The sequence below is a fragment of the Aythya marila genome (assembly GCF_965140915.1).
Source record: "Aythya marila genome assembly, chromosome: 5".
In the NCBI taxonomy this organism is placed as follows: Eukaryota; Metazoa; Chordata; class Aves; order Anseriformes; family Anatidae; genus Aythya; species Aythya marila.
Genome location: NC_139046.1, coordinates 16,413,860 through 16,430,316, shown reverse-complemented (window position 1 = coordinate 16,430,316; position 16,457 = coordinate 16,413,860). Strand labels below are relative to the sequence as shown.

Sequence of the window (16,457 nt, the reverse complement as noted above, 5' to 3'; positions counted from 1 at the left end):
GTGGGTCATGCTCATTCTGGAATTCAGATTCTGCACTGTTTCTAGAGATGGGCCAGTAGCCACGTCACAGCAGATGTGAAGATGGGTTCCCAACTGGTGGTACTGCTTGTCTTAATAGGAGGGAAGTCACTGAGAGGGACTCCCTTCTCTCCCTGCCAGAAGATATTTGTTTCAATGTGTGTGTGTATGTGTGCACATTCAGAATTTATCTGCAGCAGAAGAGTTGTTTTTGGCCATTATGAAAGTGGTCAAGCTAAGAAAAGGTAATGGACATGCTAACCAACAAGTGGTAAGAACTGCTTAGCACTATGTAGAGCTTAGGGATATGGTTTAGTGGAGGGCTGTTAGCGTTAGGTTGGAGGTTGGACTCGATGACCTTGAGGTCTCTTCCAACCTAGAAATTCTGTGATTCTGTGATTCTGTGATGTCCCATCACATCAGGATGTGATCACATCAGATATTTGCCTGCCTTTGTAGTCTTCGTAGTTGTCAGCTCAAAATTAAAATGGACCAAAATCTTTTCATGAGGGGAATTTGCTTTGAAAGGTTTCAGTTAACTCTTAATTAATATACTGTCACCACTATGTATTGCTAGTTTCATACCTTGCAGCTGAACTGACAGGATTGGCCAAGTGACACTGTTCGCAGCTTGCATGAAATACTTTGGATGAAATTTTTAGTCCTGCCAACCCTGGCTTCTTTGAAGGCACGATTTTATCCTTTGCTGCCTACAACATCAAATATGGGAGGTTTTTACTCTGGCAAATAAATTAATTTCAGTAATTTAGGAAATACAAGCTTTAGCAAATTCCTAGAATCTGAACATCATAACACAGTTCATGTGTCTCCCCAGCATTATGAACACCCCACCAAAGGAATGCAGCACTCTAGTATATTTGTAACAAAAGCTCAATTTAAGAGTAAAACAGTGAAATATTTTTAGGTAGTCAGCTTGTTGGTGTACAGTCAACAGCAGGGGAAGGTCAGATAGGGCACACAACAGCAGCTGTCTCTGTTAAAATTATCTTTTTAAAGTAATTCATTGGTCAGAAAAAAAAATATATTTCTTAATGGCTATGTGCCTAGAGAGCTGATACTTGCTTGCTGTTCAATATCTGCAAAAGGTGTTCTCTATACCAGGATATTTTGGATCTATATTCTTATGTATTCTCACTACCAAGGTGTTTCAAAGTATTCAGATACAGTTTTCTCTATTTTTAATTACTGCGTGTTAATACTGGTTTCAGATTTTTTTTTATTATTTATTTATATATATTTTTTTTTGGATGTTGTGTGGTTGCTTTATTTTTCAAGACAATTGAGAGGACTTCATAGAAGTTGCAAAAAATTGTCATTAAAATAACGGCACTTATCAATCCTGCATTATCTCACCTAACAAACTAAATTCTTTTTATTTTCTGCAACAGTGTGAAGTTACTGTTACATCTCACATTCTCCAGTGTAGTAACTGGTATATATAACAACATTTAAAACCTATCATTGCAATTGTACTACATATTGTGAATGTAACAGTTCTAAACATGTCTGTATGGGCAATATACAAGCTTTGTGAGAGCTTATATACTTGGACTAGGACAACAACAATTAATCTTTCTTTCTGAACTAGTACAGTAGGAGCTTTACATTTACCTCAAGGAATGGGGATGGGAAGGAGGCAGAAGACTTTGACCTGACTAGGAGAGATCTCAGACAATGAGTCATTCATAAGCCATCTTTAGTAGTGCAGAAATATCTTGTTACCACTAGATTATGGTGCTGTCACTGGTATGAGTGGGAATTGCTGAGTGAGAAGTGCTTCAGAATAAGCATGTTCATTAAAACATAGTGTGTAAGAACAGATACCGCAGCTTTGTCAATCATGGTTTGAAATGCTCATGCCGCTAATTTTGAGTTGCATGGTTAACACTGACATAAAGACAGAAAGGCCACAGATGGTTTTGTTTGTTGCTGAAAGAGGAAGGCAACACAAGAGAAGCATCACGACTCACATGACTGGGGCTGGACAGAAAGCATAACCCAGGGTTAAGAAAGTCAAGAATAAAACTTACGGCAGTTTTGTCTTTTACACTGTGCAGCGTCAGCGGTTAATCCAATCTGCCAATGGCTCAGGCAAACCACTTCAGAATGGGAGACATGAAAATATTGAAAATGGGAACATCCCTGTGGTGAACCAAGAGGAGGAAAGTGAACAGGACAATCTGTCTCCATTTTCATTGCCAGGTGAGTTTTATTTTCCAGATGTTTAGAGCAAAGAAACAGAAGAGAATTAAAAGGCCAAACACTGGGTTATGGGAGTAGACAACATATGCAGGCAGAAGAGGAGGAAAGGGTTTGGTTTGTCTGTCTGGAGGCTGGATTTGATGACAGTAAAACAGGACCATAAGCTACATGATTAAAAGGAGATCTCAGGAAAGTGTTTCCCAACCATCATGCATCATGTGGTAGAAGTGCTGGTTTGCCAGAGGTAAAAAGAACACATGTAAGGCAGGTGTATATTCAAAAACTTGTCACGCCGACCTGACAGGCATTGCACTGCTAGTAATTTTGAATTGAACGGTTAATACTGGTCTACTGGAGATTACTGGAACAGAAGCAACTAGGTATATAAATGTATAATAACCTGACATTATAACTTGAATGTACGGGAGGTTTGGACAAAGAGAAAGAAAGATTTAAGGGGAGAAATAGTGTTTACTGTTTTTTTAAGTTGATTAAAATTCTTAGATCAGCATTATCTAATAATACCTTCTGAAATTTTTTGGAAACTCTCTGGTGTGAAGGGCTATATATAACCAGTTTCACTGTGTTGGAGACCACATTGTACATTACAGGTTGACTCTCCCTCAGCTGTTTTGGAGATTAGACAGCAGAGATTAGATAACCTATCACAGGTATGTAGTCACTAGTATTCCCTTACACACTTACTGTTTAACCCCAATATTACTTGGCATAAATTATTATCTGATGCAGAGAAGAAGGAAGAATTTTCTACATCTTACATGATTCTAATTTCTTAGAGGTTCTATTTGCTTGACTTACCATCATTTTGGAAGAGATGTTTGTGAGAGAACATTGAAGCATGCTATGCAGAGATTGGATAAAACCATGTTTTAATGTGTTACTGGACTATGTGCTCTTACAGGAGCTTCTTACAGACAGCAGTTACAGGCTTTCATCGGGGATGAAGAGTGGAAACAAACTGATTCATAAGAAAGGCCCATTAGATGCGTTTCTGATAATAACAGCGTGAAAAAACTATTAATATTCTATGGCGAAATAAGTGGTTCCATATCTTAATAAATCAGATGTTTAATAGACCAAATGCTTTGAACTAAGAAGGGAGTTATGAGTTCTGTCATTGACCTTTTTTAATGGAGTTTTCCTGTATTTTTTAGAGAGTCTTTCACGATAATTGAGATGTAACAGGCCAAAGTGGAACCATTGTTGATACAGTTCACACTGGAATGGAACGAAAGTTCAGCATGAACTCAAACAGTTTGTGTAAAAGTGATAAAGTGATTATTTAAAATATTCATCATTATTTTCAGGTTTTGTTACTCCACTGTTTTCTGGAGATAATTTTCTATTGGTTGGATCATCATTCCTCAATTGTTATGCTGTATTTCAGTGCCTGGTAAAATTATGGAGAACTGTGTGCAGTTTTGGTTGCCACAATATAAAGACATAAAACTATCAGAGCTTGTGCAAAGGAGGGCAGGGTGAAAGGTCTGGAGGGCAAGACGTAAGAGGAGAGGCTGAGGTCCTTTGGGGCACTATTGTATAAGAAGGACATAAAACTATGAGAGTATGTCCAAAGGAGGGCAACTGAGATGGTGAAAGGTCTGAAGGGCAAGACTTATGAGAAGCAGCTGAGGTCCCTGGGTTTGTTCAGCCCCGAGCAGAGCAGGCTGAGGGGAGGCCTCATGGCGGCCTGCAGCTCCCTCACAAGGGGAGCAGAAGGGCAGGCGCTGAGCTCTGCTCTCTGGGGACAGCGACAGGACCCGAGGGAACGGCATGGAGCTGGGACAGGGGAGGGTCAGGCTGGGGATTAGGAAAAGGTTCTGCATCAAGAAAGTGGTTGGGCACTCAGACTCCCCAGTAACAGGCCGGCTGAAGTTCAAGAAGCATTTGGACAACGCTCTGAGAAATGTAGTTTAATTTTTAGGTATTCCTATGTGGAGCCAGGAGTTGGACTTGATGATCCTTGTGGGTCCCTTCCAACTCAGGATATTCTATGATTGTATTCTGATAGAGAAATCTTCTAATTTTCCTTTCAAAAGTACATTTGTAATAACCTTGTGGAAAATGTAAAGAAACAGCATTATTCTTTGTTGCTTAAGTACTGTGGCACAATGAGTAGCCTAAAAAAATCCTGACATTTGAAACTGGCTTTAGAGAAAATTTTCCCAGAATCCCCTCTATTTTTCTTTTGATATATTTTCAGGCCAGGAATAAGGCACATATATTTTCTAAAGATCAGAACTTCATGTATTCTTTCAATACATAAATAGCTCTATGAAGAATAAGCACTGAAAGGACTTTCTGCATCAACTGCTTGCAGTGTGATAAGTAGAAAATTCACTTTTTTTAAGAACTGCAAGAGAAGTGGCTATGAATTGGCCCAACCCCCCTTTTTTTTGTTCACTTCTTTAGTCACCTTTTTTAGCTTAGTTTGGATTTTGACTTTCTTTCTTCAAATTGTATGTTCTATATGCTTTTGAAAGAACAAGTGTTGTTTTTTTTAATGTTTGTTTTGTTTTTATTTTGTTTTGTTTTCTGAAACAGAAATACACATAGATGAAATTTAAAGCATTGCATCATCTTGAAGTAATGCCCTGTTATCATTTGCTATCTGTAAGATTTGCTTATTATTCTCCTTTACACCCTGTGGTGTTGCTTAGTAATAAAAGTAGGACTTTAGCATACAGAAATAGAGAAAAAGAATAGCACATGAAAACAGACCTAACTAGTCTCTTGCCTAGATTCCATATGTCAAACATCCAGAGATATTCACCCCCAGGGTGTGGCTCAGGCCTGTCTTGGAACAGGAGGAAATACATAGTTTTTATGGAAACTACATATGTTATCATGCAAACCAGCCTTTGCCTTTGGTTTCTATGTGGGAAGAAATGTTCTCTTTAAAAGAGGAATTCCTTTCTTGACCTAACTGTAAGGCCATGAGTAATTATCTTCCAAGACAAAGGTTGATTTGATGCTCTACTGTTCTATTACTCTACAGTTGTTTGGAAACAGGTCTTAAACTCCAGGGGAAAAAAACGAAAAAAGGATAAGAATAAAGCAGGATGAAACAGAGCAAACATATGTTGACAACAAAATGATGTATAAAAGCCCTTGCATAGCTCAGTAGTGTTTTAGAGCCCAGACTCAGAAAAACATTTCTGTGCAGCTCTTAATGGATGCTTAAATCCCATTCATTGTCACATGTTCAAGATCCTTTAAAATACTCGGTGTTGTCAGCTCCTGCTGGTTTCACAGAAATGAAGAATTCCTTCTCTTATAGGATTGGACCATGGATGCTTTATGTAAGACATGATGGTGTTAGCTAAAATAGGAATATTAATTCCTGGAGCTAAAATAAGATAGCAATAAAGGAGATTAGCAATCCTGCACATTTTGATATGGGCCCAAAATACACAGACAACATGTAGGAGAGAAGCAAAAATTAACAGCATCTACTAAAAATGTAGAAAATGGTCCAACCAAATGTTCATCTACCCCAATATTCCAAATGCAACCATGACTTTATGAAGAAGTCTTGGAAAGAATGGGACAGGACAAGTTTGTGATATTACCCTGAAACACATTCTGCCCTTCAGCTATTTTCAGCTCAAGGAATTTCCTGGACTGGGTGTGATTTTTGAGCATTAAAAAATCCCTAGTGTATTTCTTCTTCGTTAATTTGCCTAGTTCTCTTTGCAAACATTAACACCCACAACATCCTTTGGCAAGGAGTTTACAGCCTCCTTTTACTAGCATTGAACCTGGCTCCTACTTGCTTCATTGGATGTCTTCTTTTATTGGAAAAGACAGTGAACAAAATAAATTCTGTGCAACTCACTGACACTTGGGATGCTGTGGACCTGTATGATATCCCCCATGAAATTATGTCTTTGAGGCTAAGCTAGAGCCAGAAAGCAGTTCCAGGTGGAAATTTCTCTAGTTTATATCACTGCAAACACTGATGCAGAGAATTCTCTGCAACATCCCTGTCTTCCCTCAGTGCTCCTTTGTTCACCAGTGGGTCCAGCACACTTCCAGCTCCTAACGTATTTGAAGTAAGATTTACTGAATTTTTTATTCTTCTTTGTAGTTGTTTCCCAGACTGTTTTTCTCTCCTGTGTTATGTGCTTTTGCCTAAATTCAGAAACATGACTGACTTAGGAAGGAACTAGTTCCCATAGTTTCTTGCATAAGAGAGAAGTTTTTCCAAGAAGATATTTGAGAGCAGGACTTCACTGCTATATTCTGAAACACTTTTTTTTGCAAAAGCTTCCTCTTGCCCACTGGCTGTGTAGTGGTACATCTACCACAGAATTTATTTCACAAGTGTGTTTCTGGGGCAGATCTCGCAGTTTTTTGCATGTACTGCAATTTGATTTGCATCATATTCTTGGAGCTCACGAACCAAACTTCTTTTGTAGAAAACTAAACTGGAAAGTGTGTTCCAGGGGAGCAACTAATGTGTTCTATGTATGAGGAGGATATGCAGGAGAAATTAGCAGAAAAAGAGGCACAGATTTAATTTAGTAACTCTATTACGTTTGCTCATCACTTCACTCTGAAAGAGTGAAAAATAACTTGAGAAAGTCTATAAATCTTATTTCTCCCTTAAAAATATTGATAAAGTAGGCAGCAAGGTTAAAACATGAAAATAAATCCTGCCAAAATCTGAAGTCAAACAAAGTATAGTGAGCACACTGCTCAATTACTTTTCATTGCTGTTCTGTATTGTCCTGTGTAAAGCTATAGGAACTCTGAGAGTAAAGCTTGTTTCTGCAGATGGTGCAAATTCTTTTTTTCAGGACCAGTTCCCAGTGTACCAAAAATGTGTTTTGAAGAGAAAATTATTGGCATAAATCTGGGTATGCAAAGTGTGGTAAAGGCACAGGCTCAGAATAGAAATCTGGGTTGTTTTGGGCAGATCTCATGGTCTGGAATTTGGAACTTGTATTCTGGAAAATGAAACTTCCGAGAAGAGTGTTAGTATTTTGGAAAATAGTCTGTTTTGGAGGAGAAGTAAAACCTCGGTATTTTTCACAGGAAAAAAAAAAAAAAAAAAGAAAAAAAAAAAAAAAAAAAAAGTTTCCAAAGCTCTGTTGCAGAAGAAAGAATTGACATAAGACTGTTTGTTTTAATATGTCAGCTGTCCACTTGGAGGGCTGACAAAGGTCGGGCTTTCTTGGACACCTTTCTATCCACTGTGCAGGCTGGCTCCAGCATGTTAATACAGAGAGTCTCACTTCCACGCTGCCTAGGGAAACTTGCAGAGCTGAAATCAATAAGGATTTTCCAAGAAGGCGGAGGGGCAGCTTCTGTGTCAATTTGCCTGACAGTGAATTAAAAAACATTTTCTTAGAAATTTTTGATTTCCCTACAAAGGCATTTTTCAGTGGAAAATAATTATGATGGAAAATTCACAGTGGATCCAGTTTATTATATCTCTTTTGGTTGCTCCTATGTTAAGTCCCATACTCAGACAAAAAGATATATTCCTCTATCGTGTTTTGGATACAGCACATGCTCAGGAATGAATTAAGCTTTCAGGTTGGCTAATTTACATATACTAATTTTTTCTAGTCACTCTCAATGCTGATGAGCCACAGCACTTTCTAGCAGAAATGTGCTTGCTTTCTGATTTATTACAAAGCTCCCAATGTGGAGGTGTGTATATTGCAGCTGCACATTTTCAGGTCAAGATTTGAATTAATATTGCTAATGATACGTGGATGTAAATTTAATCTTTGTAAATATAAAGCCTAATTAGGACCCAGGGGATGGGTGATTTAAAAATCACTTTTCATTGGGAAAAAAAAAAAGTCTTCATTTTTTGCTAATGAAAAATAGTAGAGAAATGTAAAAAGATAAACATTAAAAAAAAAAGTAATTTTTAAATTAGGAAGTAGAGCACTGAAAAATTCTACAGCAATAAACATCCTAGGCCAGCTGGAAGTGCCTTGTTTTTATTGTAATTTTACTGTTGTCAAAAGCCAAAACAACAAACAAACAAACAAAATCAACAACAATTAAAAAAAAAAATCAGAAAAACAGAAATCAGCAGCAAACTCCAGGAAACCTTCCTCATTTTGCAGATAGATTAAATTAGAGAAAACCTTTCCTGTTTCCAGCTTACTTTAAATTAGGAATGTATAGAATTTCATAACAATAAAGTTAGGAAAAATCCTATATGCCTGTTAGACTCATGCTTTTCAGGGAAATGGTACCATTTTTTAGAGCATTCATCTAATAAATTGTGTACAGAAGACTCCCTTTTCACATTGAAAGGTGTAGACATGTTCTGAAGTAGCTAATATGTGGAGTGAAGGTCTGTGCTTGATTGCTGCCCTTTTAAAGGGAAGGCTAAGTGAAAAAGCTGTCAAATTTAAGTGATTTAAATGTTTTAAAGTAACTTGGATCTGCTCCTGGCAGCATAGTTGCATTTGGAAGTTCTGTTTGAGGCTAGCTCTCGCTTGGTCCCGTGGGCTAAATGTTCATTATTATTTGGACCATTTTAGGTGTGTGCCTCTGGTTCAGCTATAGACAAATGGGATTTCATTGGTGTGATCCAAGGCAGTTCTGCATCGCAAACAAAACTCCAATAAATGGGGAGAGTCAGGAGACAGAAGTCATTGTACCTTCAAGGGTACAATCCTGATCTGAATGAAAACACGAGGGTAGTTTCAGGCTTTTGCTCAAAGTTCACCTCTACTCAGTGTGAAGATTGCAAATAGGATAATATTTTTCCTACAAAAGGCAATTTCAGTAGTGCCTTAAGGAAATATTCCTTTCCCCTCAGTGCTACAAGGTGTGCTGTTAACTTCTTTCACCAGTACGCTGTGTATATGCAAAAGCGATTATTGTGATCAACACTGGAAAGAAGGGCCCAAAATGTACTGACATTTACCAAAGGGCTCTTTGTGGTAGGGCTGCCCTTTATTATATGTTTTCAGAAACATTGTAATCAAGCTCTTCTATAATGATGTGTTCTGTAATAAAGCAGAAATATTCTCTCATTATAGTCGGGGTGGGGGCTCAGCAAACAACATATGCCTTTCCTCAGCGCTATGAGCTGCTGGAGGAGCCTTCAGGCCCACAGCTCACAGGAGTGCCATTAAAACAACTGAGCTCACATCTTGTAATGGGACTGTTTGTGTATTTATACAGAGCAGCAATGTATTGAATAATAGCCTTAATGAGGAGGATAATTTTCTTCCTAAGCAACAATCACAAAACAATTTGTCACTAACTAAAAGCCTAACACAATTTCACAAATTGATTGCTAAATCACTTTAATAATTATTTCAGAGTGGGCAGTCAAAAACAAAGAGCAGCACAAAAGTAGTTTCAAAAGAGCGAAAGAAAATGAAATCTTCATGCTGGATGTTGTTTATGTATTCATTTCAGCCAGGTGAAGTGAATGGAAGGCATCAAGTTCATGAGGAAATGTAGTTTGGAGGTTGCTGCTAAACTTATTAAATTCTTACTAAACTACCATGTCACAGCATAAGAGTAAATTTCAGCATTGGGTGCCACACAGGTTCCATGACCCAGCATAGTAGGAGGTGAAAAAATGTTCTTGGGCAGAACCAAGGCCAGCTCCATTTAAAGCTTTATCTGAAGGCTTTTAAAAGCTGGCAAGCCCTGGCACAAAAGAGAAGCCAGTGTTAGGTGTGTCAGGTAGGCTACTTTGTTCATGATAGTTCAGAACTACTGCAGGCCAACTGCCAATGGCCAGTCTCCTCTGTTAACCCAACAAAATTATCATTTCTGTTCCCTGAAGTCTGACACACATCCATGCAATCTGAACAAAGATACAGGACAGGCAAGTAATTCTCCACCAACATTTCTGTTTTCCTGGGTCTGAGCAAGAATAGCAATGCCAGTGGTAAGGCACTGTGAATTCTTGAAGTTAAGTGTTTTTTAGGTAATTAAGGACATTAGGCAGGATCTCTGACACAATACATATTCTCCAACAGAGGCTGAGAAAATCTGTTGATTCCCAATTTGTTCTGCAGGCAATTTTGTTTCTCTTATCTGTATTATCGAAAAGACAAATGGGCTAAATCTCCTGTGTGTAGCACCTCTGAAGTCAGTCAGATTAAACCAGCATCAGATCAGAATCAGATCCATATTTTTTTCCTGTCAAACTGTCGCCCACTCACCCTGCATTTGGAATTAACTGGGGAATTACCAGCCTGGGCCATGCTGACTTGTTTGACTATGAACCAGGCTTAGCAACATGGGTAGACAAAGAGTACAAATTAACCAGCAGGAGTCTTTTAATGATCCAAACCAAAACAAATAAAACAGAAGGAGGTATGAAATACCGTAGGATATTTACAGTCTCATTAACAGAGTTAGTGAGATGTGAGGTAACAAGTGCCATTTCTTTTTCTGGACAGAACAGAACGATTACTGTTTTTAAAACCTGTATAGCAGTATATGTAAGCAAAAGGAAAAAGGACTTTCCTGTAAAATCTGTGTTATGCTTCCAATGTCATGTACATATTTAGAAGCAGAATTGATGAAGGAGACTTTAGTAGTTTTATGTGTTGGAAGTCCCACAGCCACAAGCTAAAAAGGAGTAAAGAGCCAAGCTTAGTCTAAAATTTCCTGGTGGGCTGATGGCATCCTAGAATTTACAAGAAATTCTCAAGTTAAGGAGCTGATTCATACCTTAGCCCTAGAATACATACCTAAGTAAAATGAAGACCTGCATTTGCAGTTTAATTCAACTATTACAGAGTTTCATAAATTACAAAGATGTTATTATTTTTAAAAGGTTTAACTTTTGATTTCTTTATATCTGGTGTACATTGCTCCAGAGGACAGATTTAATTCTAACTGAATCCATTGACAAAAACTTGCATTGAAAAATCCTTAATTCCAAAGTTTTTGCAGAAAGAAAATTCCTGGTGAAGCTGATGGGAGTTTTCTTAGCTGCCCTTTATAATTGAATTAACTTCACTGAAAGATGTATCTGATAATTTCCTTCAGTGTGATTACCCGTTATATTAAAAATGGCATATTTTATCAGATCATATACATATCACTGTCAGTTTATGACGGAAATCCTTACTAGCAAAATTCTAAATCTATGTAGGGAAAACCCAAACAAAAACCTAAAAACCTCTGTGCAGTTGTCTGTGCTACTTGGTTTTATCCTGATTAACAAATTTGTTATCCTACTTGCAGGATACCTTATGAAAGGTAAGTAAGTGCCACAGAGATTTATGACCCAATTGTAAAGTAATTCTCTTATTTGTATTGAGAATTACATGCACATTTACAATAATACACATTTTTTAACAAATAAGAAGGCATGTACTTGTCTTCATCAGTAGTGACATATGTCTGGTATTGCTCACCTGTTGATTTCAGGGATCTGTACGAGGGAAGTCATTGTCTCCAGTCTTATTTTACAGAGGATAAAAGAGATTAGCCCAAGGCGTGCAGTTGGAGGGAGTAATGAGTATAGGTCTCCTAAGTCCTAGTTTGAATTTCTTGCCCAAGTGTCCACAGTTGGGTATGTGAAATAAGTTTATCGTGTTCACAGGTTGGATCTGTGATTCTGTTTTCTTTGAAATTATTTTCTGTTGCTGCACAGAAGTTGCAGGTCATTTTAACTACAAGGATTTCCATCTTCCTTTTAAAAAGTCAGGTTTCTTGATTGTTTGTTTTTATTTGTGCCTTTGAATTAATAGTAATGGAGGTATTTGAAAGAGCAACAAATTGGACCATTAATTTTGGTTTTATAAGTAGCCATAGTTTAAAATCCTTATAAACCCTTCTTGGATTTACATATACTTAGGGAGTCTTAGCATTAAGATTCTGGATGTGCATGCAAGGGCAGAATTTGATTGAGATTGCAAACAGAGAGCAAGCATAGATGAAAGATACGCTGGAAAATGAGCTGACATGCACGGCTGTAACCAGCTTTCAGAGATCTCGTCATCTGCTGTATTCAAAGAAATGTGAGCCTGGGATAGTGATGAAAAAAATAAACTGGTTCTCTCCTTTCTTTGTCCTGCAGATGGAAAAATGAACAAAATTAAATGGATTTTGACGTGGCCATTGATATTCTTGCTTTTTTGCACCATTCCAAACTGCAGCAAACCGCGCTGGGAGAGTTGGTTTATGTTCACATTTGTCTTATCCACTCTCTGGATTGCCTTGTTCTCCTACTTCATGGTGTGGATGGTAAGCATGTGTGGCAAGGCATACTGTACTGGGTGAAATGTGCATCACAAAACAGATTGTAGATCTATTGTATATTTGTTAAAGGCATATAGTCATAGTGTAGTCTCTTCAGTTTACACTCTTTATTATTATAATATTAGCTTTATTCTACTCTTTTCTGCACAAATGTTTGGGCCTTTACTATGTAGGGCCCAACATGGTGCATGAAGGTGCCAGCTCAATTTTCAAAACAATGTGGGCATCCGCATCCTACTAATGAAGGGGAATCTAAATGGTAGCATTCAATTCACAGCAGACCTCCTGAGACACCTTCAGAAATTTGGCTGTAGGCTCTGATATTGAAACATCCTGAAAAGGCAGATGGATGGAAAAAATTGAAGTGCTGTAAAACACCTCAAGTAGAGTGGAATAACACAAGAAAGTTTTTCTTAGTGAAAAGTATTATGTTTGCGTGTATGCTTCCATTTGCCCTAGATCTGTGAGAAGTTGTATATCAGCTGTAGATCTGTAAATTGTGACCAAGGAGCACACTTACTTGGAGATTTGAATAGCTTCCTTTTTTTTCTTTCTTTTCCTCTTTCACATTCTTAAGTTTACATTTGCAGTCAGAGAAGAGACATGAATAAGAAAGCTCCTCAAAGTAGTTTCTGTGATGGAAACAAAAATCACCGTAATTCTGAAGTATAGAAAATTACCTTTTTCTATTCTAAAAGATGCAAACCCAAGAAGTTGCATATACCTATTGCTAGAAGATAGGTAGGATGTGCTGCCAAAGAATTCATATACTCATTTTTCCTTTTAAAGGAAAATATAGTGAAGAAACAGCCAGGTTGCTTCGTGCTGAGACTATGCATACATGTATGTCTTATACATATACATACTCATAGCCATATATATATATATATATATATATATACTCTCATAGGCATGTATATGGAAGACTTTTTGTTCATGAGCTCCTTACCTGCAAAATATTTTTGGACAGAAAACATCTCTGCCTTCTCCAAATGTGTCAGACATTTGCAGACTACTTTACATTTATGCTTCCTCTCACGGAAGATTCCGTGTTTTCTATATATGTGATGCACAATGTTTTGCATTATAAAGTAATCCCCCACTCTCTTAATGCTGAGAAATCCATATGCCAGCCACTCATTCTGCTTGGTATAATGGTGCCAAAGCCACACATTCATTTCGTACCATATGTCCTTTGTCAGACCATGCTCTGTACCTTGGTTCCATTTGCAGAAGTCCCTTTCACAAACGAGACATACACACCAAGGCTCCAACACCTCTTATTTTAAGACACACACAGACCTTAATAATCTGTTACCACTTGCAACAGAATGATGCCTACTCTTCTGAGCTACAGCTTGCCCCCGATAATGTGAATGTTTGTTCATGGGTTCCTAAAGAATACCTTTTCCTTGGCAAAGGGTCCAGTCTTCCTCATGTAAGAGACTGGCAAAATACTTCAAGAAAACAACACAGAGACTTAAAGGCTTTCACCCTTAGCAGTCTGTGCAAGGAAGCAGCTGCCTGTTCCTGCTTCAGTCCCCTCGCTATCACAAGGCTATTCCCTTTGCATGCTTGGCTGCCTGTTCAGCCTTTTTTCCTGACTCTTTTTCAGTCTTCTTTGGATGTTCCAGCTAAATACTATTCCCTGTTCTCTCCCAGGAGTTCTGCTACAAGTTTCAGCCCTCCCCTAAGCACTTATAAAGCTGCATCTGGATTCTCAGGGGATAGTATAGCCAGACGCGCTCACTTTGGGATTACATCAGGAGTCATTCAAGAAAGTGTTTCCTTCTTCATGTGTTGGAATATAATAAGTTCTTCGTATTTCTGGCCCTATATCACAATATAAATTGACTACAGTCCTCATGAGAAAAGAACCAATAAGTATCTTGCCATTTTGGGAATAAAGTAAAAACAAAACCATGTCTCTGCTTTTCCTTAAAAAATCAGTATGTCCTATTCAAATTACAGAAAATGGTGCTTATTTTTTGCTCATGAAATGTTGAAGAGTATGACCGAAGTACTTTTCCTTTTTACAAGGTTGATTTTAGACTGGTTATTCCACAGTTACTTCATTTGCAGAACTGGATTTGAGTCTAATTCTGCTAGGGTCCACATCAGAAATCAAAGTTAAGGGTCTGCCACAACTGTATTGGATTGAGGAGACTTTCCAAATATGAGAGGTTAACCTACTTTCCTCATTGTTCAGGTGACCGTGATTGGATACACGCTCGGGATACCAGATGTGATCATGGGCATTACTTTCCTAGCTGCAGGAACAAGCGTCCCAGACTGCATGGCCAGCCTAATAGTAGCAAGACAAGGTAGTGTGCCTGCGGGAGCATTCCTGCAATGTTACATACTTGCTCTATGATTTGCTACCTCCATACAAACATATCCTCAATGCAATTTTATTCTTATTTAGTTATTTATTCTCACTGTTTCAGGGCCCAGATTAAAAAAAATTGCTTTAAGTATGGTGAACTAAGAAGTCATCCCTGTCCTGTTATCTTTTGCTTATTGAGACTGGGCATGGCCTAGCATTCTTGAAGGTCACTCAAAACTCAGATATCCTATGCATGGTGTGTATCAGTCTGGGTAAAAAGATACAAGCCAGACAAAACTGGAATAACAGCTATTAAAAAAAACTGCATAGAAGAATATGTGCTAACGAGCACTAGCCCATGTAAAACTTGTACTGATTTTTAGAAGACCTCCTCTACCCAGGGAAGTGAAGTGGTTAAGATGATCTGGCAGAAGTGATGTTGCTCCAAGCATACTTCTCATCCAAATGCAGACCTCTTTCCCTTTGGGATGTATGAATAGTGGCACTGGAACAGCTTTTAGATAAATGTTAGCTATGTTTTCACCAGCTTTCCGATTGAAATTTTAAAATGTTTTCTCATGTATTGTTAACATTTAAGTTTTTTTCCTTTTTTTTTTTTTTTTTTTTTTTTGAAAAATGTCTGTAGACACATTCCCTCCTGTTGTTGAAAAACATTAAACATGAAATGATCCCCTTGTACTACAGGAGGATAAGAACAGCTCCTAACTGTATTCTTTTCCACCATTTGTATCTCCATAGTCTGTTTTTTCCCAGATAATGAGATCTCCAGAACACATCGCTGGGCAAATATCAAGAGTTCTGAAGTGATAAATTAAGTACCCCAAAGTCCCACATTTGTAGTTTGAGATAGAAATAATGCTCTTAAATGCCACTTGATTAAAAAGAATGATCTATTTAAATTATTTCATTCTTGAGTTTCTATTACCTGTTTTGTGCAGGAAAATCTCACAAAAGCAGAACAAAAGTATTCAGGATTCTTATGGAACAACCTTTCTACTAAATTAGCTTTCCATATGTAGTATTAAATGAACAGCTTTTTGAAAGAACAGAAGGAAAACATTACATTTTTTAATTAACAGAGTGCTGCTTTAAATCAGTTCTTTAGTATTAGGCAAAAGTACTGAAAGAATTATTTCCTCTGAAAGTGAAGCTAAGCAGTAGCTTGGGAAAAAGCAGCCCCTCTTGTTCAAAGACAGTGTTTTTGCACTACTTGGAATCCAGGAAGATGGTTACAAGACAGATTGTAGACAAATATCTAAAGAGTAGAGAGGGACACTGCCATAATACGGATTGAAAGCACAACCTTTCTATGAGCATCTCCCTTCAAGCAGAGACTGTACTTGTGATTCGGCAGTGTCTGTCTGTGCTCTCTGTACTCTAAGTATTTGTAGGATGTGTCCCATTTATGTCAGAGTTCCTCTTCCTTCCTGGTGTGTGTTTTGCAGAAAGGAGTTAATAGTTAAGCCAGTGCCTTGGGGAAATTAGACAGAGAAGAGTTCTGCCTTCCTCACGTTTATTGATACTGGTGCAGTATGAAATGGCAGCCAGTGATAGGCATTAGGACTGGATTATGAGTAATGCCTAGGGACTTCATCACCATTCACTCTTTTTTTATTTTTATTGATTGTTCCCACTT

General features: G+C 37.8%; 1 protein-coding gene across 2 annotated transcripts in view; it reads left to right on the top strand.

The window, feature by feature from the left end:
- SLC24A4 (solute carrier family 24 member 4) overlaps window positions 1-16,457 on the top strand; it is an 89,688-nt gene that overhangs the window by 68,213 nt on the left and 5,018 nt on the right. For both annotated transcript variants that reach the window (XM_082762486.1, XM_082762485.1), the window contains exons 12-14: window positions 2,097-2,241; window positions 12,293-12,459; window positions 14,684-14,798. In XM_082762486.1, coding sequence (XP_082618612.1) covers window positions 2,097-2,241; window positions 12,293-12,459; window positions 14,684-14,798 — 427 coding nt within the window. The remainder of the gene's footprint in view (window positions 1-2,096; window positions 2,242-12,292; window positions 12,460-14,683; window positions 14,799-16,457) is intronic.